Here is a 25,166-nt window from a genome sequence, read left to right on the forward strand (position 1 = left end):
GCATATACACCTATGAGCAGTCTTAAATGGCCATGCTATATTCTTGAACGTAATCGTCTTTTCTGGCACATCTAGCTAGTGACAAATCACAAGGCCCCTTCTGGGTGGTCTAGGTGAGAGAGTACATTATCCATGTTTTCATCAGCATAACCTGTGACTACTCAAGGAGGGTGGCCATCCTAAAAATGAATTATTCTAGCTTTTGTAAAAGGAAAACAAAAACCTTATAGATAAAATATCTGAACTTCTAGAAAAGGATACAAGCTCACCTTCTATTGAGTTCTGCACACGCACACGCACACGCACACTCTAACAACCATAACAAATAATTAATGCTTTAAATGCCATGTTTCATAATACAGGGATTAGTGAAACGATGCCTCAATGTATCAATGAAGAAGTATGGTATGGGAAAACTGTCTCTCTTGTTTTGTACAAACTATGATTTTTGTTAAGTGTTCATCTTCAACTAATTAGTCTTCATGCCAGAATGACTTGATGAAGCATCTAAGAAAGCATATGCTACAACTTCCCGGTCTTCACCATCAGAATCAAAGAGAGGAAGATAAAATTTCTTGATGAAGCATCCATAAAAGTCTATGTCCCATCCTCTTCATCATCACCATCGGAATCAGACAGCAGACAGTCACCGATTTGTGACCTGATATTTTAACAACGAAACATCTCCATAATCAAAGCCCATAAAGAGATCACATGAGCACATTTCATTGTATTTTGACATGAAGATGCTTCAAATAGAGCTAAGGTAAAAGGGCATACCTCATCCACATCTCTCTAATCTTATGATTGACGAAGTCCAAATCTCTCATTGATTGTGGCAGCAAGTCATGTGTCCTATCATCCCCACCTTCCTCCAAAATTTGGTATTGGCAACTATGGCAACATTTCTCCCAAAAAGTGGAAGCTGGAGCTGCATGCCTCGTAATTGGAGTTTCTTCTTCCTGTTTCCTGGGTTGGAATATTTGAGAGGAAATCAAAGTGCCAGTAGATTCGTGTGGATTCAAGGGTGCACAACACAGCCGACACAGAGGCTCTACCATTGTATCCTCCATGTCCTGGACACCATTTGATGCTGAAATAGTTGTGCCTTTCCTCTTGGAAGTAAACCCTTCAATACTTGTTGCTCGATTGAAAGAAAAAGGCTGAAGTTTTGCTGCAGTGCGCATAATGGTCCGTTCCCTTGAAGGGTTGTCTTCCTGGCAAACAAAATATGAATGGGTCTGAACAATCTAAGCACCATTATGAAACAATTAGCACTTTTACCTGTAAAGTTGACACAAAAGAAGCTGAAAGACTGTTGATCGTTCTTTGTGGCAGAGTTGAGGTTGACAAAGTTGGAATAAAAACCCACTTCAAGCTGCAAAAAACATATTTAAAGTGTCACACACCAGCTACATATGGATGTTTCCTAATTTCCAAATCAGCCACCACCGTACTTTCTGAAGTGGCATAGAAGAACCAGTTCTTTGGCAACACAGTCTCGAAGTGGCAACACCACAGGTACAAGCCAACGGGCATCATAATATTGAATCCCAGCTGGAAAAGAAAATCCACAACCCTGCACTCAAATTTCAATTTCATAAGTGGGTTCTTGCTTGCCCTGGTAAGCTAACCTTAACAAACCATAAAACTTGGAGTGTAGTCAAGAAAGAAGAATGGAAAGCACTAATAAAACGTTACAAAGGTAAGAATAAGAGCAATCATGTCTGTTAAAGTTTCTGCTTCTTGATGAACATAAGTGCACATGCCGTACTAAACAAATCTGGCATGCTGTCTAAGGCTTGACAAGTTTCAATTAAATGTCCTTGTATGAGTCTACCAAGCACTACTTCGAAGAACTATAAGTTTCTCAAACTTTCAAGTAGCAAACAAAGAAAAGCGTGTCAACATGGATCAGAAAAAACAAATCAAGCCAAATGATGCAAGTAGACAATACCTTGGAGGTCTCTGAGATAACTTTCACTGCTATCCTTGATGTAGATAAACCTAACACCAGTCGTGTATAGCCATGCTTTCTTGCAGCCTAAGAGCCAGAGAAGAAAGGTTGCACTGAGAAGGGAAGAAGTAAATGGCTTATCAGCAAAGCCACCAATCTTATTTTCACACGCCAATCATAAAGATATGGTGTCATAGAATATACTTGTTGCAGTGCTTGCATCCTTAGGTGCTCCAATAAATCCTCCTTGCCCGTTGGATCTGTGACACTATTCAGCAAATTCTGCAACCTTTCCTGCCGAACAGCACCATGTGCTCCAGCAACATCAAGCTCGGAGTCTGAATAGACACTATCTATTGGAATATTGAGAAACTCATCAGGCCTTTTATGTCCTCCCATTACTATGCCTCTCAATTCTTGACACAGTACTTTAGGATTGAATGCTGCAAGAGGAATAGCTGCGCTTTCGTTGACAAAAGCTACACCAAAACCAAAAACCCTTGCACTGCCTTCACTAGAATGCATTGCATCTCGTTGAGCCTTCTCCCGAATTTCAAGCAGGTACTCAAGTGCCACTCTGCAAAAATTAACATAGTGTTTGTACAACTATGTTTCAAGATGAAATGCAAAGCATGATATGGCTCATTTAAGATGAATTTTACACAAAAAACTTTCCTAGACGAATAAGGTTTGTGAAAAATACAAATTAAGATCTATAAGCTTGTTCAGTATGCGAACTCCGAGTATATGGGCCAAAAAGTGTTCATCCTTGTCAATTAGTATAGAGGGTCCATGCCCCGTCGATTGACAAGCATATAACACAAAAATCATTTTGAACACAAGTTTGTATTGATTACATCCTATACAAGGCACTAACCCATAATGAATACTTATACACTTAAAATGAAGTAATAACCTTGAACATCTTGAATCTTTTGGGGCAAAAGTACTACTTAGTAGAAAATATCTGTGTGCCTAGACTTTGAAAGAGTAGGACTGCATCTCTTCACCCATAAAGTAAGCCCCAAAGATTTTCAATTAACGTCTTTGATTTTAGGACATGGCTTGTGGAAGAAAAGCCAATGTGCAAGTGCCATCTATACATCACAGTGGCATGTGTTTGGAATGTAAAAAAACTAGGAGGTGAAATGTGCCCCTACTCAAGAAGTGCAAGCCCACTGCCTGAGAAAAATTCTTCGACCCTCTCTTGCCACCCTAGAAGAGTGGGCTGAGATATCCCACTGACTACGCAAAATATCGAGTAACTTTGACCGTATCTTAACCAATGTATCAGACCCTGAGGAAGGAGATGAACTGAAAATATGAGTGCAGCTAGCCTTCCAAATAATCTACAAAGCAATACTCCATATCACGACAAAGACAATGCTGCTTAGGTGGGGGACACCTATACCTTCCACTCTTAGCCCCTAGTCATAGAGCTTCATCCCCTCTACATTACATTACATTACCATGTCCCAAATATTGTATGCTCCAATCGGATACCCCTTCCAGTTCTAGCCTTCAGCTTTAGTTCCAATTTAATCATTTTGTCATTATGTTTGTTCCCTTTTTTGTTTAGGATGACAGAGGAGATACCACAACTGTACATTGATCTGTCTCTTAGGCCGGTTCGGCCTGCAGAGAAAGTTAATAAAAACTCTCTCTCTCTCTCTCTCTCTCTCTCTCTCTCTCTCTCTCTCTCTCTCTCTCTCTCTCTCTCTCTCTCTCTCTCTCAGCGCATGGAACAGGCCCAGCAGCGTGACGGGGTGCTAATCTCTCTCTCTCAGCGCGTGGAACAGGCCCAGCAGCGTGTGGATTGTGTCCAGCAGCGCGTGGATTCTCTCAGCCTCTCTCTCGTGGCGGAACACTGCACCCCCCCTGCGCGTGGCTGAGCACTGCTGCGCGCGCTACTGCCTGCCTGGGGATTGCTGCCTGCCCCACAGCAGAACACACCCCCTGGGAAGGAGAAACAGGATGTGGTAAAGACGTCTTCGTGGTTGGATGTGATCACGAAAACACAGAAGAAGGCGGATGAGGCCGAGAAATGGATAGAAGTCGCTAAGAAAGGGAAAGGGAAAGAAACCACATCTGTCCCCACTCCTACAATCATCAACATGACTCTAGAAGAAGAGCAGCGAAGGAAAACTAGAGCATTGCATATACGAGTAACCGGTCTAAAAGACGGAGATGATGTGGCGAGGGAAGTCGAAGAACTTCTCCGCATGATGGGGAGTGAGGCTACTCATACAAAGGCATGGAGGGTAGGGAAGAAGACGCAAGGAAATAGGGAGACTTCCAAGGAGAGAGCTTTAATCATGCGTTTCCCATCCTTGGAGGCAAAGGACTTCTTGAAGAGGCGTCCTACACTTAAGAAAACGGGCATATTCCTTGGAGATGACCTCACTCTCACACAACTTGCGCATATGAGAGAGGTAATGCCAGAGATTCAAGCGGCGAGAGAGAAGGGAAAGACGGCCTTCTACAGAGATGGTCGGGTGGTGATTGTAGAGCGGCGCTCCACATAACGGTGCGAGACTTATGGGACCACACTCAAAGTTGCCACTTGGAATTGTAATGGATCTATGCGCCTTGATGTGGGTGCTTTTGAAGATAGTTTTATGGGAAGAGACATCGTCTTCTACTCTGAGACACATCAGGCCCATGAGCAGTCTATGCCTCACATTAGTGGATATAGATGGGAGACAGCCTGTAGACAGGTGACACGCTCAGAGCACAAAGGGCGGGGCTCAGGAGGAGTGGCAATGCTATTCAGGGAAGAGTTGCAACCATTGATACATATAGCTAGCAGGGATGAGCAAGCTAGGTACATGTGGGTGAGATTGAGAGCAGAGACAGGCAGATATCTTTACATTGCTATTTGCTACTTTCCCCCGAGCACGTCAGTTTATGCACCACCCAGAGGACAGTCCCCCTTCTCTATTTTGGATGATGACATTTGGGAGTTCTCTAGAGATGGTGACATCATCATTCTAGGGGACTTCAATGCTAGGACTGCCGATCATTAGACAGTATTTTATGATACTTCAGAGGAGATGCTGAGAGAGTTGGATGTGGCAGAGACAAGCCTATCCAGACTATCACAGGATGGGGAACACACTGAGTATGGACGACACTTGATAGACATGGGGACTGTACACGGATTGGCCATCTTGAATGGCCTACAGAGATTTCCCGCTGCGGGGGGTTTTACATGCTTTCCACACAGACATGGAGCAAGCACAGTGGATTATATCATGGCACGGTTGTACGCATCTATTCTTGAGCAGCAGTTAAGTAGATGGGCACAGAGGGAGGAGATACGCGCAGCCGGGCAAGCAGGGTTCAGGAGGGGTTTTTCTACTCTTGACCATATCTTGACACTCAAAGCCATCATTGAGGAGGGCAGATCACATGGGAGACGGATCTATTGTAGCTTTGTGGATTTCCGCAAAGCATTTGACACAATACCCAAAGCTAGATTGATGCGCAGATTACAGCAGATGGGAGTACCCACAGAGCTCATTTGGGGGGTCATGGCATTATGCAGGTCAGTAGTGGGGCATGTACGCACCTCAGAGGGTCTATCCACACCGGTTCACTCCACTATGGGGTGAAGCAGGGTTGCCCGCTCTCTCCTACTCTATTTGGTATGTACGTGGATGAGGTTTCTAACTACATTGAGAGAGATGGTGATAGAGGTGCACAACCGGCAGGGACATGGATTCCACTATTGTTATATGCTGATGATATTGTGTTGATCTCCGACTCTCCGGAGGGGATGCAACGTCACTTGGATGCTTTGCATAGGTTTGCCCAGGAAAGTGGTTTGTCCGTCAACCTTGGTAAAACCAAGGTCATGGTATTTAATACCACCCCACAGTGGATCAGGAGGTCAGCGCCTGCATTCACATACGGCCAGGAGACAATGGAGTATACAGATGCTTATACTTACCTTGGAGTGGTTTTTAGTGGGCCAACATTTTCACTGAGGAGGGCAGCAGAGACTAGATTGACCAGAGCCCAAGCAGCATTGGGTAGATTGGAAAGGATCTGTTGACAGGTTCAGTTTCAGGAGCCTCGGACAAAGTTCTAGCTCTTTGACACTTTGGTGGCTTCTGCATTGCTTTATGGAGCTGAGATTTGGGGACCTTCATTGGATCATCACGCGAGAACAGGCCGCACTAATGGATGGGGGGACATGGAGAAGCCTCTGGTCTCTATGATCTCGCGGCTCATTAGAGCCAAGGCTTCAGTACCACGTGCCATTGTCCGAGCAGAGCTAGCTGCCCCCCCACTAGTGGTTGAGGCGCTCACCAGATCTGTCTCCTTCATACATCGCATGAGGGAACTTCCCAGAGACAGATATGTCCACCTTGCACTTGAGTCCTCTCGACAGTTAGCCATGCAGGGAGATACAGCATGCTGGTATGGGGAGATGACATCATGGTTTCAGGCACATGGGTTCAGCATAGACAGATTGCCTCCTTTCCAGTACTCACTGGATGCACCCTCTCTGACTCTTACACAGTCCGAGATCACCACGCTCATCCGCCAGGACATGACTCAGCTAGACACCAAGAGGACATGGATACAGCCAGCACATGAGCGGGGCACGAAGATGGCTTTCTACAAAGAGCATCTTCTCCAGCTTACGGAGGACGGTTTTGTGACGAGGCCCAGGTACATGGACACCCACTTGTCTCATGGGGTACGATGTGCTATTGGCCAGATACGCACATCTTCACACCAGTTGTTTGCGGATCGAGACTAGAAGATACAACGGAGTACCAGCAGAGGCCAGGACATGCCCCCTATGTGACATAGAGCCTGAGACAGAGTTTCACTACACATGCCATTGCCCCGTCTACTACGAGATACGAGGCCGCTTCCACTGCTTGTTCAGAGAGGGCTTTGGACCACTCTCCAGAGTCATGCGGCACGAGGATCAGAGATGCTTGGGTTTGTTTTTGCTCAAGCTGCGCAGACACAGAGAGAGCCTGATGAGAGGAGAGGCTAGCCAGTCTCAGAGGCAGATCACAGACTTCTTTAGAGCAGACACTAGACACCCGGAGGAGTTACTACCACAGCAGAGCTCGTCGCCTCACGCCAGAGGCACACTGATCGACCGGGCAACCGAGCTGGGGAGATCCAAACACCCGCGACTACGACGGACTACACAGCACCGACGGAGGCTGCATCAGAGGATTCAGGTCACTTTGGCCCAACATGCACGACGCCCGGTCAGACTACTGAACCATGGAGGAGATTGATGAGATCCGCCGGCGACCGATGCTGGATCTCTTGTCACAAGGTGGGCACCACGTGCCAATAGAAAAGAACAGATTGAATAGACTTTTAGCAATTCAATAACAATTGAACTGAAAGAGAGACAACACGCGACACGGAGTGGCGGAATTCCACCCCAAAGAGTATTGGCCCCAAACCTTGGCACCCCTTTCGGTATTTCTTTATATTGCATCAACACAATACAAGCCGGTACTCCAAACTCTGCACCTTCGCTAGGAAGCATGCCAGAGAATAAGCCCTAACCTCATATTTAAAGGCCTTTGGCCTAAGAAGCAGTTTACAGTAAAAAGCCTTTAAACTTAAAAGCTTCTGGTCCAAAAGCAAAGCCAAAAAGCTGCCAACGTAAATCACGGAAATCCGTACAGCTTGCCACGTCATCAACCAACGCAAATTTCGAAAATCAGCCTGTTGCCCTTAGGGTTAGGGTTAAGGGTTTTACAGTTTTAGGGTTAGGGTTTCCAAAATTAGGGTTTGCAGGTTTTAGGGTTAGGGTTTCCAAAATTAGGGTTTTTGCAATTAGGATTTCTAGCAGAAATTAGGGTTAGGGTTTTCTGCACTCGGGCAACCACGTCATCACTTTGTGACACTTCTTCTATTGCTTGTTCTTCTTAGGGTTTAGGCCCCTCAGCCGGTAGCTCCGTTCTTCAGTAGGTCGACATGTCAGTAGTTTGTTACATCTCCCCTTCTTGAAAGAGAGTAATCGTCCGCGATTACGGCATATCTGCAAAACAACTCAAGTTAGTTCAAAAATTTCCGAGGGTCATTCCGAGGGACAATCAATTTGCTCTTTTTATTAAGGAGTTAGCTTCTCCTTTCTGCTCTTTTGATCAAGGAGTTAGCTTCTCCTTTCGGCTGTTTTGATCAAGGAGTTAGCTTCTCCTTTCGTCCAGATCGGAACTCTTGATATTCCGGCGTAGTAAAATTAGCCATCACACCCAAACCGTTCTGATCTTCCACGGGTGTCTTGATGCACTAAAATTACATACCCAGGCAATCTCATCCAATTAGGAATATTCAGTAGTTGGCACATCACAATGCAACACAAATGCTTACATATGCATGTTACAAGACATAGAAACATAAAGCCGCCGATGAACACTCCTCCCGCATAACCTAACAAGGTCCGGGCCGGGAGATATTCAATGACTCCCTCATCACTCCTCCTGCATAACCTAAAAAGGTCTGGGCCGGGAGATATAGAGGCCTTTTACAACCAAACACCCCCCAGACCGCATGCGTCGTTTGGAGGTGCTGAGAGTAACCACTGCTCAGACTTCTTAATACTCCTCCCGCATAACCATCCAGGTCCGGGCCGGGAGTCACAACAACAATTATTTTACAAGCATACAACCAAACGCTCCCCAGGCATCGGCCTGCATCGTTCAGAGGTTTTCAAACATACAACGAAACGCTCCCCAAGCATCGGCCTGCGTCGTTCTGAGGTTCAAACAATACCAAAACAGTATTTCTCACTTCTCCACCCGGGAGTAAAATCACCAATCATTGAAACCAGTATCAAACCAGAGTCGAACAATTCAAATCGGCACCAAAACAGGTTCAAAACAGATACCATCCATTTCAAACAAATTCCAAACAGGCTCACCAAACAAGATCAAACAGAACTCAAACTTAAAAAGCAATCTCGACATCAGTCGAGCTCGAAAAGTCGACTGACTTTCCATCTTGAAACCTGCACCAAAAATTAGGGTTAGGTTCCTTTCATGAGGTCGTAGCCGAGCACAGCATGGTCGGTCAGCTCTTGGACAAACAGTGTTGCTTTGGCGGCGATGGTAGTCCCAAGACAGCAATCGCACTAAACCTCCAAGGTCATCTGCTCGTGAAGAGACATCTACTGAGAGATGTCAAGAAATTTCAAGATATAATCTGCTAGGGTTTCCATGGCAAGCATTTCAGGATACCCCACTCTGCCAAAAGTTACACTCCAAAGGAAGATGTCAAAAACCATATAACTTCGGGCAATTTTATTTTTTTCTTGAAAGCTTGCCAAGTACTTGGAGTGTGCGGCTTGGTAGCTATAGACATCAACATCTGCATGGCACTGCTTTTGAGAAAAATAGTGACTCGAAACAAATATCGGATCCTTCTTTGCAAGTGATCTTAATGGCTTATGCCCTGTAAGACATGAGCGGTGAAAACGGGAGCGTGCCCGATGCGCGATGAAGTAAGGGTGGCAGTGGCTATCAAGTCCGGCTTGGAGGGCGAAGATGCCTCCAATAGAATTCCAATAGCTTTGTCTGCTCTTTTGCAGGACTGGTATGCTTTCAGAAAAGCACACACCTGATGCTCTGATACCACTGTCACAAGGTGGTCACCACGTGCCAATAGAAAAGAAAAGAACAGATTGAATAGATTTTTAGCACTTCAATAACAATTGAACTGAAAGAGAGACAACACGCGACACGGAGTGGCGGAATTCCACCCGAGAGAGTATTGGCCCCAAACCTTGGCACCCCTTTCGGTATTTCTTTATATTGCATCAACACAATACAAGCCGGTACTCCAGACTCTACACCTTCGCTAGGAAGCATGCCAGAGAATGAGCCCTAACCTCATATTTAAAGGCCCTTGGCCTAAAAAGCAGTTTACAGTAAAAAGCCTTTAAACTTAAAAGCTTCTGGTCCAAAAGCAAAGCCAAAAAGTTGCCAACGTAAATCGCGGAAATCCGTACAGCTTGCCACGTCATCAACCAGCGCAAATTTCGAAAATCAGCCTGCTGCCCTTAGGGTTAGGGTTAGGTTTCTGCAGTTTTAGGGTTAGGGTTTCCAGATTAGGGTTTCTACAATTAGGGTTTTTGGCAAAAATTAGGGTTAGGGTTTTCTGCACTCGGGCAACCACGTCATCACTTTGTGACACTTCTTATGTTGCTTGTTCTTCTTAGAGTTTAGGCCCCTCGATCGGTAGCTCCGTTCTTCATTAGGTCGACATGTCAGCAGTCTGTTACATCTCTTGTGATTTCAGCTATCCCAGCTAGCTGATTAGTTCACACATTGGAGTTTAGGATTCCATAGTAGTCATTTTGTCATATTGTCATTTTCATTTCATTTTGTTACTTTTGTTACTCGGACTTTGTATCACATCCACCACATTGTAACTTTTAGGTCTCATAGGTCACTTTGGCCTTTTGAAGACGTTAAGATAACATTTCATTTCTCTCTCTCTCTCTCTCTCTCTCTCTCTCTCTCTCTCTCTCTCTCTCTCTCTCTCTCAGGGCTTTGGACCACTCTCCAAAGTCATGAGATACGAGGATCAAAGATGCCTGGGTTTGTTTATGCTCGAGCTGCGCAGACACAGAGAGAGCTTGATGAGAGGAGAGGCCAGCCAATCTCAGAGACACATCACAGACTTCTTTAGAGCGGACACTGGACACCCGGAGGAGCTAGATCTTGTTGCCTCACACCAGAGGCACACCCGAGCGACTGAGTTGGGGAGATCCAGACCAGTGTGACATGAAACGTTTCGGGGTTTCGTGCGTTTAGAGGTTTCGAGGTTTCTGAAACGTTTCTTTTCGGAGCTCAAAGAAAGCGAAACACAGGTTTCGTTTTATATGTATATTCGTATAATATACGTTGAATATACATACAAATTTATCTGTAAAGACATGAAATACCGAAATCTAGATGTGAGACTTGAGTCACAAGTGAACAAGGTAAGTCGGCAACCAGCTGCAACAACGTGGAGGTAAAGACGAGGGGGCCATGCTGACGTGTAAGGTTCAAAGAGAGAGAGAGAGAGAGAGAGAGAGAGAGAGAGAGAGATTATTTGATGTGCGTGAGGGTCAAAAAATCTATCGATTTTTTGAGGCGGCCTTTGTGTATAGCTTTAAAAATCCCCGAACGGGTGGTTTGAGGTTAACTGGTCAAAAGGGGGCAAAAAAGAAAAAATCAACTCGTTTCGCACGTTTTGCCGAAACGTTTCGGCCATTTCGCAGTTTCGGGGTTTCAAAGGGCTGAAACGGGTTTTTATGTCACCCACGACTGCAGAGGACTACACAGTATCGACAGAGGCTACACATCAAAGGATTCGGATCACTTTGGCCCGACATGCACGACGCCCGATCAGACTGCTACCATGGAGGAGATTGATGAGATCCGCCAACAACCAATGCTGGATCTCTTGTGACTTGTAATTTAGCTAATTTGGCTAGCTGCTTAGTTCATACCTACCAGCTTAGGATTTCATAGTATTTATATTTTATCATTTTGTCATTTCAATTTGTTACTCTGACTTTGTATCAGACCCACCACATTGTAACGCTCTGGTCTCATAGGTCATTTTGGCCTTTCGAAGATGTTAATATAACATTTTATTTCATTTCTCTCTCTCTAGGCTCGGCTCGGCTCGGCTCGGCTCAGTACCCTTCTGTATTACGTACTGACGTGTCAAGCCACTAAAGACTTGAGCCAACCAACCTGCAAATCCCAGCCGAGGGGCCTAAACCCTAAAAGAATTAGAAGAAGCAGAAGTCCTCACCAACTTACAGATCCTCGGCGAGTGGAGTAAATCATTTAAGTTTTACCAACTTATGGGACCCTATTCGATGGGGGCCCAAGTCACTAGAAGTAAAGCTAGAGCACACACACTCAAAGTCTACGTAAAAACGTGATGACATGGCAGCTATACGGATGCCCGTGATTTGCGTTGATGGCATGGCGGGCAATACAGACTTCCGCAAATTGCGCTAGCAGCTGATGACATGGCAGAATGTGCGGACAGCCCCACTCGTGCTAGCTTTTGAGGATCAAATGCTTTTAGGCTTGTAAGCTTTTCATGTACTGCTTTTCCAAGGCCAAAAGCCTTTAAATATGTGCCTAGGGCCCACTCTCTAGGAGTCTTCCGCGCGGAAGTGCAGAGTGCACGGTTCCGGCGTTGTACTGAGTTGAAGCGATATAAAGAAATACCGAAAGGGGCGCTAGGTTTTGGGGCTATGCTCTCGTAGGGTGGAACTCCGCCACTCCCCGTCCCATCTCTTTCAATTCAGTGTTATTTGAAGTGCTAAAAGTTGTTCGGTCTATTCTTTTCTATTGGCACATGGTGCCCTCCCATTACAGTGTACCTCTTTGCAGGTATAGCTGCTACAATATCGACACATGTTCTGTGCCCCTCAAGGCTCGCAATTGTGTGTCTTGACTCTCCTCAGAAAGTGCTGTAAACTGCAGTCAATCCCCAAAGGTACGTGTTGGATCCTCTGTCCACTCTGGCACCTGAGTCTGGAACTTCAAAATTCTCTGGTAAATCATCAATAGATTCCCTTGCTTCATCCGAACCCTCGGATGCACTATCAACTAATTCCCTTACTTCTCCGGGATTCTCTGATGAACTTTCATCCGACGACTTCACCCACTTCTCTGGATTCTTTGATGAACTTTCATTCGACTCCTTTAATTCTTTCTTTTTCCTAGAAGACTCTTGCCCCGTTGAGGTGGACAATGGCTTGTCTGTAGCATAGATCAATGAGCCAGCATGCATACCAAACCCTTGCTTAGCATGTCCCATAAGTCTCTGCATGGAGTCAGACTTCTGTTGCAGACAATACTATCGAATCTCTTTTGGCAAATCACAACAAAACCGCTAGATTTGGCCCTTCAAAGTGATCCTTCAAAACAAGGACACTAGCAAATAGGTATCCCAAAACCTCTAGCAGTAGTCATCCAAAGTGTCTTTCTTACTCATTCTCAGATGATGCCAAGCCGAGATGATATCCTCTTCATATTCTTCTGTTATACCCACTTCTTTGGTGCTTCTATGCGCAACAACAGAGTAGACCACCATGTATGCATTTCCTTTCAAGTAAGTTGCCACCCTTCGCACCTTGGACCATTCTGAAAAACGACCTCACGTGCGTATTGCACTTGCACCACGTGAACAAGCTACTGCTACAGTCTTGTGTCAGTCTCAGTCTAGCTTAGGACCTAGGACTTGCACTTTGTGACCCTCTAGCAGGACATGCATGCATAGTTGCATACCCTCACTTGCACAGTTAAGTCACTTAAGCATATAGGCATATGAATAGTCACTAAAGTCATTTATTAATAATTGACTTTAACATGACACTTATTAAAAGTAGGTATGGCAAATGGCCTATAAAAGAAGACCTTTGGGCGCCAATAGAAGGCAGAGGAACATTAGCAGAGCCTCTCAAGAAGCACCAACTGGACCAGCGTTTTTGCATCAACAAAAGCCAGCATTTTCCTTCAGCCCTCCCATCAGCATTTTCAGCCACCAAAACGCCAACAGCCCATCAGTGTTTTTGGTCAGTTTTTAGCCCTTTCGTAGTCGTCGTTGTAGCAGTACCCTCAGCGTTTTCAGCATTCAGCCATAGCCTTGCAGTTCATCGTCGTCGTCATCATCATCGACACAGTACCCCAACATCTAGCACCCCTTGCATTTTGGCTTGGCTTCTGCCTAGCTCAACGTAGGGATCTTCAGGACCTCCGTGTCCTTAGCACCCAAGTACCTTCAATACCCATAGTACCCACAGTACCCAACACTTAGCCTCTCAAGTACCAAGCATCCACCGCAATACCCCTCAGCTTCTCAACAGTACCTAGTATCAGTAGCATCATTACCCATTAGCATTTCAGCATCTCATCATTTAGCATCATTGTATTAGCATTTTGTGCAAGTAATAACGCAAGTACTTGCTCTGGCAACAGAGCAAGGGGGCTTGGGAACCAACATTTGGTGTCGTCTCTTTTCTCTCTCTGCATCTCTCTATTTCATTGTGTTCAGTTCAATTTCTCTTTTCAAGTGAAGTAAAGTAACCCTGTGTTTGTGCAGAGTACTAGATCCGAGCTAAATCATTAAACACTTTCTCTTGCACCTAACATTGATATCAAAGCTTTGTGCGTGCTTCGGCTTCACAAACTCAAGGGAAGAACCAAGAAACCCAAGCAGAACCAAGAGCGCAAGCAAAACCAAGAACCCAAAGAACCTCTCTCAGTTTTTTTTTCTCAAAGAACCTTCGTGCTCCAACCTCAAACTTATTAGCCACCCCACCCTTAGTCCATCGCGCATTGGGTGTGATCCCGTCTTCATTGCTATGTCTTTGAATGAAGATCGACATTGGATCCACGAAAACCCAGATCTTGTGTACCAACTTGCCTCCTATGTGGATATAAAAGGAGATGGAAAAAGGACCCTCTTCTGCATTTGCATTCGCATGTAGCGTCCATCCACTTCCGTCAACAAGCAACCCTTGGAAATACCTCTGAGCACCCTTACCTTTCATCTTCACCCGTAGTGTTTTCACGACAAGACTATTCGAGTGGTCGTACTTACTCGCAAGGCAGAGTCAGAACCAAGGCTAGTACTCTGCAACATTAGTAAGGCTACCTAGCAACTCGTATGGACGGTGCTTACATCACAACAGTACCTATCCGCAATATCCACAAGTTTGGAAGAGCTTTCATCGGCTTATGCATCCACAAGCATCAGAGCAGTCAGCATCAGAAGTCTAGAAAGCATCCACAGGTAGAAGTTCGACAGTTGTGCCTCACCTTTAACGGGGGGGGATGTCACATACGCACTACACTTGCGCTACGTAGACAAGCTATTGCTATAGTAGAGTGTCAGTCTCAATCTAGCTTGGGACCTAGCCTAGCATTTTGTGAGCCTCTAGAAGGACGTGCATGTCCAGGCCAGTCATAGTTGCATATCCTCACTTGCACAGTTAAGTCACTTAAGCATATAGGCATATGAACAGTCACTAAAGTCATTTATTAATAATTGACTTTGACATGACACTTATTAAAAGTAGGTAGGGCAAATGGCTAAAAGACCTATAAAAGAAGACCTTTGGGCGCCAGTAGAAGGCAGAGGAACATTAGCAGAGCCTCTCAAGAAGCACCAACAGGACTACCATTTTTGCACCAACAAGAGCCAGCGTTTTTCTTCAACCCTCCCATCAGCGTTTTCAGCTACCTAAACGCCAGCAGCACATCAACGTTTTTGGTCAGTTTTTCATAGTTATATGGGACAGTGGGTCGGGGTCAGGAACGAGGACGGGGACGGCAAAAGTCAAAAAACGGGGACGGGGTCGGAACGGCAAAAAAAAACAAGAGAGTTTTTTTGGCATTTTTTGCCCTACACACATGCCACACACATAGCATCACTTTGACCACAAATTTACACTAAATAGACCAAAGAGCATGAGTCATATAGACGCAAATGTGCTAATAAAACATCGATGGATACAAAATGAAAAGTGCATGCCACAAGCCTCAAGGGCTCAAAAAGGACAAGCCTCAAGGATAAGAAAAAGTACAGAGGGCTAGGTAGGCTCTAGAGGAGTAGACTCTAGACTCTAGAGTGATCAATGATCATCAAACTCCAGAAGTGCTCGCTTGCTGAATCTCCATATCGTCGTCGTAGTCGAGGTCGTCAATGACATACGAGGCCTCGCGAGGCTCGTATTGAGGCTCGAAGTCCTCCTCTAGCTCCTCCAAAAGTGTCTCGGCCATAGATGGATTCTCTTGTGCCATCTCCCACTCAGAGAAGGGATCTGTCTTGTGTGTGACGCTCTTGGCAAGCATGCGCAAGTTAGCGCTCACAAACACAAAATCATTGGTCCTCTGGACCCTAAGGCGATTCCTCTTCTTAGACGCAATGTGGCTGTACACACTTCACAGTTGCTTGGAGCAACTAGTGGTACATGCTTTGTTTTGTTTTCGGAATCGAGTAGGGCATGGTACATGTTTAGCTAAGGACACGAACAGCCAAGCGCTACAAATGTGGGCCATCTCCTCCATAGTCCTCCCACCACAAAACCGAGCCAATCTTGCTACGATCAACTTATGCATCTACACATCCATAGGAGCCCTTCTTTTGCCTGTAGTTGAGTAGCTCGTCTCTAATCTTGCGCCTAATGTCACTGCTAGGCTCAAGGTGCTCCAATGCAAGCCGCCATCCTTTGCTCACCTCCTTGTCGGTCTCTTGACGCCTTCCCTGAAACTCGCGGTCAAAGCACATAAGCTGCCGCATGAAGTGGAGAGTAGTATCCATTCCACCTCGACTCACACAAGCCATGAATCTCCGCATACTGAATAAGGTCATGCACAAGCTTCTCAAGTGTCTCTATCATCCGATCCATGGCTTCGTAGACTTTGCCGATGCATGGCTGCAAGCCATCCACAACTCGAAGTAGGTGTAGAATAGGCTTGACCATGGCGTCAAGAGTCTTCACCTCCTCCCACCAAGCGGCGTCATCGGCCCATTCTCGGCATTTCAATCCTGTTGCTAATGTAGACTATGGCATGGCCTAGAACTCATCATTGAGAAAGAGGCCTCTTAAGGCTCCGCCACATGTAGACAAGCAGCCTAGCATAAGCCAATTGAATGCAAATCTTGTCTCTGAATATTTTAAGCAAGGACAAGTGGCTTTGAGAACTCATGGCACACTTTTTGATGGTTGAGCACAAAGGAGACAATTTGAGAGGCGTCACCAATAGTGGGTGAAATCCGTGACAAGTTCCCTATGTCCTTGAGGAGGTTGTTGAGGCAATGCGCCATGCAAAATGTAACATGGATGCTGGGATACATGCCCTCAATGATATCCCTCGCTGCCCTATTTGACACCTCTCCATCTGCAACCATACAAAGGACATCTCCGGGCCGATGATCTCTATGGTGCTTGAGCCTTGTCCACTCCGCAGCAAGCATCTCCGCGGCCTTGCCACTGTCGGATGCATCATGTGACTCCACAAAGTACATCTCCCATCAAGAGTAGTCCACCACTCCGTGGATGGACCGCTTGCGGGTGTCGCTCCATCCATCTACAAGGAGAGAGACGCCATTGGTCTCCCGCAAATCCTTTGTTGCTTGGGCCGCTTGCTCCTCCTCCTCTTTGTCAAGGAGTGTGGTGCGAAGCCTCTCTGATGAAGGTGGCACATAAGAGGGGCCATATTCCCCTATTTTCGTAACCATGGTTCGAAAGTATGGAGATCTATCCACGCAAAATAGAGCATGTTATGTTAGTATGGAGAGTCGAGAGTCGAGACCCCATAATGAAATACAAAATGGGAGATTGCAATGTGCATAATACATATGCCATAGTCACAAGGGAAACTCACCGCGAAGCATGGAAGGCAATGTGGTCATGAAAGAAGAATCGGGCAACCGACCTATCCACCTCTTCCTTCAATTTAGGATTCCTGGCGATGCGCAATGGAAGCCCCCGGTGTAGATGCATTTGTCTTGAACGCTTGAGAGGTGGAGTCAAGGTTGGCTTGCCTTTGCTCTCGCGGTGTCGTCGTCGTCGTGGCGGAGGGATCAACGGAAACAAAACAGCCCCTCTTAGCCGCTTCCGCAACCTCATACACCGCCAGCTTCTCAAGAAGCTCCTACCTCTTCTCAAGAGATACTCGAGGGCAAAACTTCACCTCGTGACCGGGTTCATGAAGAAGATGGGCTCGCACTTTGTTTGCACCACCCGTTCTCCTGTACGGGCATAGCTTGCATGTCCATGGTCTTGCACCGCCACCTTTACCAAGCGCGGTAGAGTCGACTTCATCCCACCACGACCATGTTTGCACGGCGGGCCTCCTTCGAGAAGAGCCGGCTTGAGAAGGGAGTTAGCTTGAAACGACATGATGGTGGAGAGTCGAGGAGAGCTTCAAAGTTGAAAGGGTAGAAGAGGGAGAGAGTGGGTAGAGAGACTCAAGGGTAGAGCTTGAGCGTAGCGAGACTCAAGGGTAGAGCTTGCCAAGGCCCGAAGGTAGACCATAGAGTCTAGACGGTAGAGAGGAGAGGCTTGTTACTTGAGCCTTGATTGAAGTTGAGAGACCCAAAGGCCCAAGGGTGCTTTTATAGCCTCCCGAGTCCCCCCCCAAAAACAGACGTTGGCTGCCTTTCTATCCATTTAGAACGGTCAAAAATTTTAATTTTAAAAAATCTGACTGTTCCTTGTTTTCTGGTCCGCGTCCCCTGCTGTTCTGTCTCGGTCCGCGGCTGCCTGCGTTCCCACCGGTCAGATGCTCAGCCAGTCGTTCCCTTCCGTCCCCGACTCGGTTACGGCAGTTCCACGTTCCTAAGCCCCGTCCCCTCCGTCCCCTGTAACTATGCAGTTTTCAGCCCCTTCATCGTCGTCATCGTGGTCGTCGTCGTCGCAGTACCCTCAGCGTTTTCAGCATTCAACCGTAGCCTCGCAGTTCATCGTCGTCGTCGTCGACGCAGTACACCAACATCTAGCACCCCTTGCGTTTTGGCTTGGCTCCTGCCTAGCTCAGCGTAGGGATCATCAGGACCTCCGTGTCCTTAGCACCAAGTACCTTCACTACCTCAGTACCAAGTACCAAATACCCAGAGTACCAAGTACCCAAAGTACCCGCAGTACCAAGTACTCAAAGTACCAAGAACCCACAGTACCCAGCACTTAGCCTCTCAAGTACCAAGCATCCACCGCAATACCTCTCAGCATCCACCGCAGTACCCCTCAGCTTCTCAGCAGTACCCAGTATCAATAGCATCAGTACCCATTAGCATTTCAGCATCTCATCATTTAGCATCATTGTACCAACATTTTGTGCAAGTAATAAAGCAAGTACTTGCTCTAGCAGCAGAGCAAGGGGGCCCTTGAGGGTGGTTGGGACTCGACATGCGGTGCCATCTCTCTCTCTCCTCTTGAATAACAAGTCTTGAGTTCAACTCTCCTCGTCGAATAGATATTTGAGGTCTCTTGGGATAGTTTCCTACGACATTAAAATACTCTTCTTCTTTTTCTCTCTCTCTCTCTCTCTCTCTCTCTCTCTCTCTCTCTCTCTCTCTCTCTCTCTCTCTCTCTCTCTCTCTCTCTCTCTCTCTCTCAGTTTAGTTCAGTTCTTTCAAGTGAAGTAAAGACACCTTGTGTTCGTGCAGAGTACTAGATCCGAGCTAAACCACTTCCATTGCACCTGACAACTAGATACATGGCAGCAGTCAGAACTTTACTATTATATTGGTTTTCTTGTTAGTCGCAAAGTAAGCATTAAATTGATGCAACCAAGAATGAATCACAGAAGCATCCATCTTACCATCATACTTATGAACGTCAACTTCTCAGTGATTGGATTGTTGGAATAGTCGGCTCTACCTGTGCTACGTGATGATTCGTCGGTCTCCTTGAGTGGCTCGCTCTTCGAGGATAGCACTTGGACCAACTCTTGCATGTGTTGGTCTCGTTGCGCCTCACGCTTTCGCTCCATAGCTACCCTCTTTTCTTCAGCCGCTATGCGTTGAGCTTCGCGTGCTTGCTCATGCTCTAGCTCCCTAGCTACCCTCCTTTCTTCTTGTTGTAGCAGCATCTCCATCATGGACTTCATTAAAATCTCCATAGAGTTTAATGCAATCCGTGGCCTAGATGGGTACAGAGGAGGATCTAGAAACAATCCCCTGGTCTAGAGACTTCTTCTTCTCCAATTCTACTCTCATCACCTTCACGCAAAGTATCCATTCCGCTTCGGAGAAGGCTTTTCTCTTACCCAAGCTCAACTCCTTCCTGCGGGTGCACCCCTTGGTAGCCTTGCGCTCACACCAAGGTTGCTTTTTCCCACCTGACGCCGATTGGCCTACCACAATGTGCAAGGTTTGCTCTCAATGAGTGGAAAAGAGGAACGAGAGGAGGTCAGACAAGCCCTTCTTTTTGGGGTTACCTGTCACTCTCAAAAACACAGATTAGAGAGATTGACACACCCAAGTGATTTTAGGTTACGTGCAATCTCAAACAAGCAAGGATTTTTTTTTTATGTGGTTCTTTTATGGCTTTAATTTCCCTTCAGATAGAGCGATGAAGACGGGAGCACGCTCGATGCGCTATGGACTAAGGGGTCCGGACACGGAGATTCTTTGAGAAAAAATTCTGAGAGAGATTCTTTTAGTGTTGGATCAAGGGGGATTAAGTAGAGTAGCAATCATGCTAACACACACTAATTAACTTGCTAAGTACACAAGATGAGAGAGAGAGAGAGAGAGAGAGAGAGAGAGAGAGTATGTAGACTCAAATGATGAATTAACTAGCTTGAAAGAGTGATTACAAAAGGTGCTTTTATAGCACAAAAGAGGCATCTCCACTTGCCACATGCATCTACTAAAAAAAGAGCTTGGATTTTCGGATCCACCTGTGCAGGGCACTTTTAGGTGAGTCAAACTACTCCAAAATGGGTTTACTATGCCTAGAAAACTCCCCGATGGGTAGTACCATGACTTGGGCCACTTTTAGGCAATGCTCCACATGCTCCAAGCCACCTAGGATGCCATCAAGGTGGAACTAAACGTAAAATTCTGTACGTATTCGGTACGTAAGGTACGCAGTCCTGTATGGATTGAGGTTTAAGGTACGTAAAAATACGCACTATTGGTAAAAATCCCTTAAAAATTAGAAAGAAAATAGGAATTTCATGAGAGAAGCCTACAAATATATCACTCTATATGTCTATATGGCATTAAACATCAATGAAGTGACCTACCATGGTCCATGATACGAACTTGAGACACAATACCACATGTCAATAATAGCAATGGAACTTAAGAGGAGGGAGAAACCACCACCACCACCCCAAAAAAAACAAAAAACCATCCACCACCCAAAAAAAAAAACTTTTCAATCCGTACGGTACGGACATACCGTACGGATCCAATCCGTACGTACGTACGGTACAACATTGGATACCATGTAGACACGGGGTATTCTCACACATTCATTTCCGGGCTAGTCCGAAGCCCACGATCCCAACAACCCTCCCCTTGGGCTTTGGGCTACAACTCGATGAAGAGAGACAACACTCCAATCGAGGAGCACAGACAACATACATCCCCAATCCAAGAGACAAACAGCATAACACTCCAATCCAGGAGCAAAAACAACGCTCTAATCCAAGAGTAAAATCCTGAGAAATGTCTGCTTCGCTCTGCTCCAAGAGCATCTTCGTCTTCTTCAATGCTGTCTTCAATTGCTTCGTGGTCTTTGTCTTCGTACCCTCCCCTCAAACAAGTGCTTCTTTCCTCTTTTATTGTGCTAACTTTTTTCATGCGTCATAATGACATGCAACAACATGCTAAAAGATACTATGAAAAAACTTATGCAAAGAACTAATGCCTCCTCTTCCATCTTGGTCGTACTTCGAGAGCCCAAGCGTGTGGTGTCTCTCATACACATTGTCACAAAATTCTCACACATGGAGAGGTCTTAGCAATTTGGAGACTCTCCAATGCCAGTGTCTATCCCCTTACAATTATGCGTTTTGCAACAATTTTGTGCTCAGGATGCAATATGAAGTGGGAGAGAATTTTTCTTTATGTGAAGCACCTCTTCACTGGCGACAGTGAAGTCACTCTTCACAATAGTTGCCTTTGATGATAAAATGTTCCTCCTTTTTGAAAACTTGGCTTTTGTCGATATTTCTACTGCTTTCCAATTGTGAGTACTTTCTCTTGACAAGGGTCGACACTTGCAGGTTGTGGGAAAATGCCCTTAGAATAGAATAACACTTGGTACTACTTGTGAATGTGCGAATAGCCTTTATGGCTTGTGCCTTTGGGTTTGACTCAAGGCTTGAACTTGAGGGGCTCGCGTGAAATGGGGGCCATTCTATGTCCGAACAGGTAGCTGTGCCGCGAGAATGGGGCCCAACAAAGACCGCTCCGGGTAGACAGCGATGTCGTGGAACACAACCCAGAAGAGGCAGACCCGAAGGAACTTTTAAAAACCAGCTTACCATCTGGGCGAGGTCTGCCAGTCGGACGGGAGTAGGAGTGTCACAAACTGCTGACGTGTCAAAGCCCTAAAGAATGGAGCCAACTTGCAGATGCTGGCCGAGGGGCCTAAACCCTAAGAAGAACAAGTAACAGAAGAAGAAGTCCTACCAACTTATGGGGACCCCGTCCGATGGGGCCCCAGTGACATAAAGGGATTAAAATAAAGCAGGACTCACACACATACATACACACACACACAAAAATTGATGACGTGGCAACTGTACAAACGCTATGCGTTTTGCACTGATTGATGACGTGGCAGTTGTACGGAATTCCGCAAATCGCGCTGGCAGCTTTTTGGCATTGCTTTTGAATCAGAAGTTTTTGAGTTTTGAAGGCTTTTCATGCAAACTGCTTTTGGGGCCTAGGATCTTTAAATATGTGTTAAGGGCTCATTCTCTGACATGGGAGAAGGTGCAGAGTCTGGAGTACCGGCTTGTACTGAGTTGATGCAATATAAAGAAATACCGAAAGGGACGTCAAGGTTTGGGGCCAATACTCTCTAGGGTGAATTCCGCCACTCTGTGTCGCGTGTCATCTCTCTTTCAGTTCAGTTGTTATTGAAGTGCTAGAAGTTTGTTCTTTTCTATCGGCACGCGGTGCCCGTCTTGTGACAGTGGTATCAGAGCATCAGGCGTGTGCTTTTCTGAAAGCATGTCGGTCCTACCAAAGAGCAGACAGAGCAAGATCGCACTTCCAAAGTTCATTGGAAATTTTGGCTTCATGCTCCGAACCTGAAAGCATACCGGTCCTACCAAAGAGCAGACAGAGCAAGATCGCACTTCCAAAGTTCATTGGAAATTTTGGCTTCGTGCTCGGACCTCGGACTTACTAGCCAATCCACCCTTACTACATCGCGCATCGGGCACGCTCCCGTCTTCACCGCTCATGTCTTACAAGGCATAAGCCATTAAGATCACTTGCAAGAGAAGGATCCAAGATTTGTTCAAGTCACTGTTTTTCTCAAAAGCACTGCCATGCAGATGTTGATGTCTACAGCTACCAAGCCACACACTCCAAGGACTTGGCAAGCTTTCAAGAAAATTTTTGCCCGAAGTTATATGGTTTCTGACATCTTCCTTTAATGTGCAACTTCTGGCAGAGTGGGGTATCCTGAAATGCTTGCCATAGAAACCCTAGCAGATTATAACTTGAAATTTCCCGACATCTCCAGTAGATGTCTCTTCACAAGCAGATGACCTTAGAGGTCGAGTGCGATTGCTATCATCGCCGCCAAAGAAACACTATTTGTCCAAGAGCTGATGAACCATGCTGAGCTCGGCTACAACCCTATGGAATGAACCTAACCCTAATTTTTTGGTGCAGGTTTCAGGATGGAAAGTCAGTCGACTTTTCGAGCTCGACTGATGTCGAGATTGCTTTTTTTTTTAAGTTTAGAATATGTTTGAGAACTTGTTTGGTGATCCTGTTTGCAATTTGGTTGAAATGGATGGTATCTGTCTTGAACGTATCTTGGTGCCGATTTGAATTGTTTGACTCTGATTGTAATACTGGTTTCAATGATTGGTGATTTTATTCTCAAGTGGAGTAGTGAGAAATAATGTTTGAGAATGCTTGTTCATACTCATGGCCCAGATCCTTGTGGTTATTTGCGGGGGGAGTATTGAATGATTGAAAAGTGTTGTTTTTACTCATGGCCCGGACCCTTGTGGTTATTTACAGGGGGAGTATTGTTGTTGTGACTCCCAGCCCTGACCTGGATGGTTATGCGGGAGGAGTATTAAGAAGTCTGAGCAGTGGTTACTCTCAACAGCTCCAAACGATGCAGGCTGCAGTCTGGGGGGCGTTTGGTTGTAAAAGCCTCTATATCTCCCAGCCCGCACCTTTTTAGGTTATGCGGGAGGAGTGATGAGGGAGTCGTTGAATATCTCCCGGCCCGGACCTTGTTAGGTTATGCGGGAGGAGTGTTCATCGACGGCTTTATGTTTCTATGTCTTGTAACATGCATATGTGAGCATTTGTGTTGCATTGTGATGTGCCAACCACTGAATATTCCTAATTGGATGAGATTGCCTGGATATGTAATTTTAGTGCATCAAGATACCCGTGGAAGATCAGTGCGGTATGGGTGTGATGGCTAATTTTACTACGCTGGAATATCAAGAGTTCCGATCTGGACGAAAGGAGAAGCCAACTCCTTGATCAAAAGAGCCGAAAGGAGAAGCTAACCCCTTAACAAAAAGAGCAAACTGATTGTCCCTCGGAATGACCCTCGAAAATTTTTTGAGCTATCTTGAGTTGTTTTGCAAACATGCTGTAATCGCGGACGATTATTATCTTTCAAGAAGGGGAGATGTCACAAACTGCTGACGTGTCAAAGCCCTGAAGAATAGAGCCAACTTGCAGATGCCAGCCGAGGGGCCTAAACCCTAAGAACAACAAGTAACAGAAGAAGAAGTCCTACCAACTTATGGGGACCCCGTTCGATGGGGCCCCAGTGACATAAAGGGATTAAAATAAAGCAAGACTCTCTCTCTCTCACACACACACACACACAATTGATGACGTGGCAGTTGTACGGACGCTCCGCGTTTTGCGTTGATTGATGACGTGGCAGTTGTACGAAATTCCGCAAATCGCGCTAGCAACTTTTTGGCATTGCTTTTGGATCAGAAGCTTTTGAGTTTTGAAGGCTTTTCATGTAAACTGCTTTTGGGGCCTAGGGGCTTTAAATATGTGTTGAAGACTCATTCTCTGGCATGCTTCCTGGAGAAGGTGCAGAGTCTAGAGTACCGACTTGTACTGAGTTGATGCAATATAAAGAAATACCGAAAGGGGCGCCAAAGTTTGGGGCCAAACTCTCTGGAGTGGAATTCCGCCACTCCATGTCGCGTGTCATCTCTCTCTTTCAGTTCAGTTGTTATTGAAGTGCTAAAAGTCTGTTCTTTTCTATCGGCACATGGTGCCCGTCTTGTGACAAGCAGCAGGTGCATCGATCGTGTTCACGGACACTACAAAAAACCACCGAACGGGATTGTTGTAGCAAAGGCGGCCGTCCTTTGTTTGTTCGGACCCGAAATTGCAATGAATTACGCTTTGGTGCCTGGTTGAAGTTCGCCTTGCCGAAAACAGGTAGATAGGCTTTGACCCCACAACAATCGGAACCAACACCCTATCTTGGGCAAGCTAACCACAT

General features: G+C 45.9%; 1 protein-coding gene across 2 annotated transcripts in view; it reads right to left on the reverse strand.

The window, feature by feature from the left end:
- Positions 1-321: 321 nt before the first annotated feature.
- The window catches only part of LOC147443200 (Adenine nucleotide alpha hydrolases-like superfamily protein), a 29,327-nt gene continuing 4,482 nt past the window's right edge, over positions 322-25,166 (reverse strand). The window contains exons 2-8 of one of the 2 annotated variants that reach the window (XM_086529104.1): positions 2,162-2,534; positions 1,958-2,044; positions 1,458-1,579; positions 1,285-1,378; positions 1,059-1,217; positions 781-969; positions 322-661 (exon numbers count right to left, since the gene is read on the reverse strand). In XM_086529104.1, coding sequence (XP_086385230.1) covers positions 895-969; positions 1,059-1,217; positions 1,285-1,378; positions 1,458-1,579; positions 1,958-2,044; positions 2,162-2,534 — 910 coding nt within the window. In that variant the 3' untranslated portion in view covers positions 322-661; positions 781-894. Of the gene's footprint in view, positions 662-780; positions 1,218-1,284; positions 1,379-1,457; positions 1,580-1,957; positions 2,045-2,161; positions 2,535-25,166 lie in introns of both variants that reach the window. The other variant, XM_086529103.1, reaches the window with a different exon arrangement.

This window comes from Adiantum capillus-veneris, chromosome 14 (assembly GCF_014529385.1).
Source record: "Adiantum capillus-veneris isolate H3 chromosome 14, ASM1452938v2, whole genome shotgun sequence".
NCBI lineage: Eukaryota > Viridiplantae > Streptophyta > Polypodiopsida > Polypodiales > Pteridaceae > Adiantum > Adiantum capillus-veneris.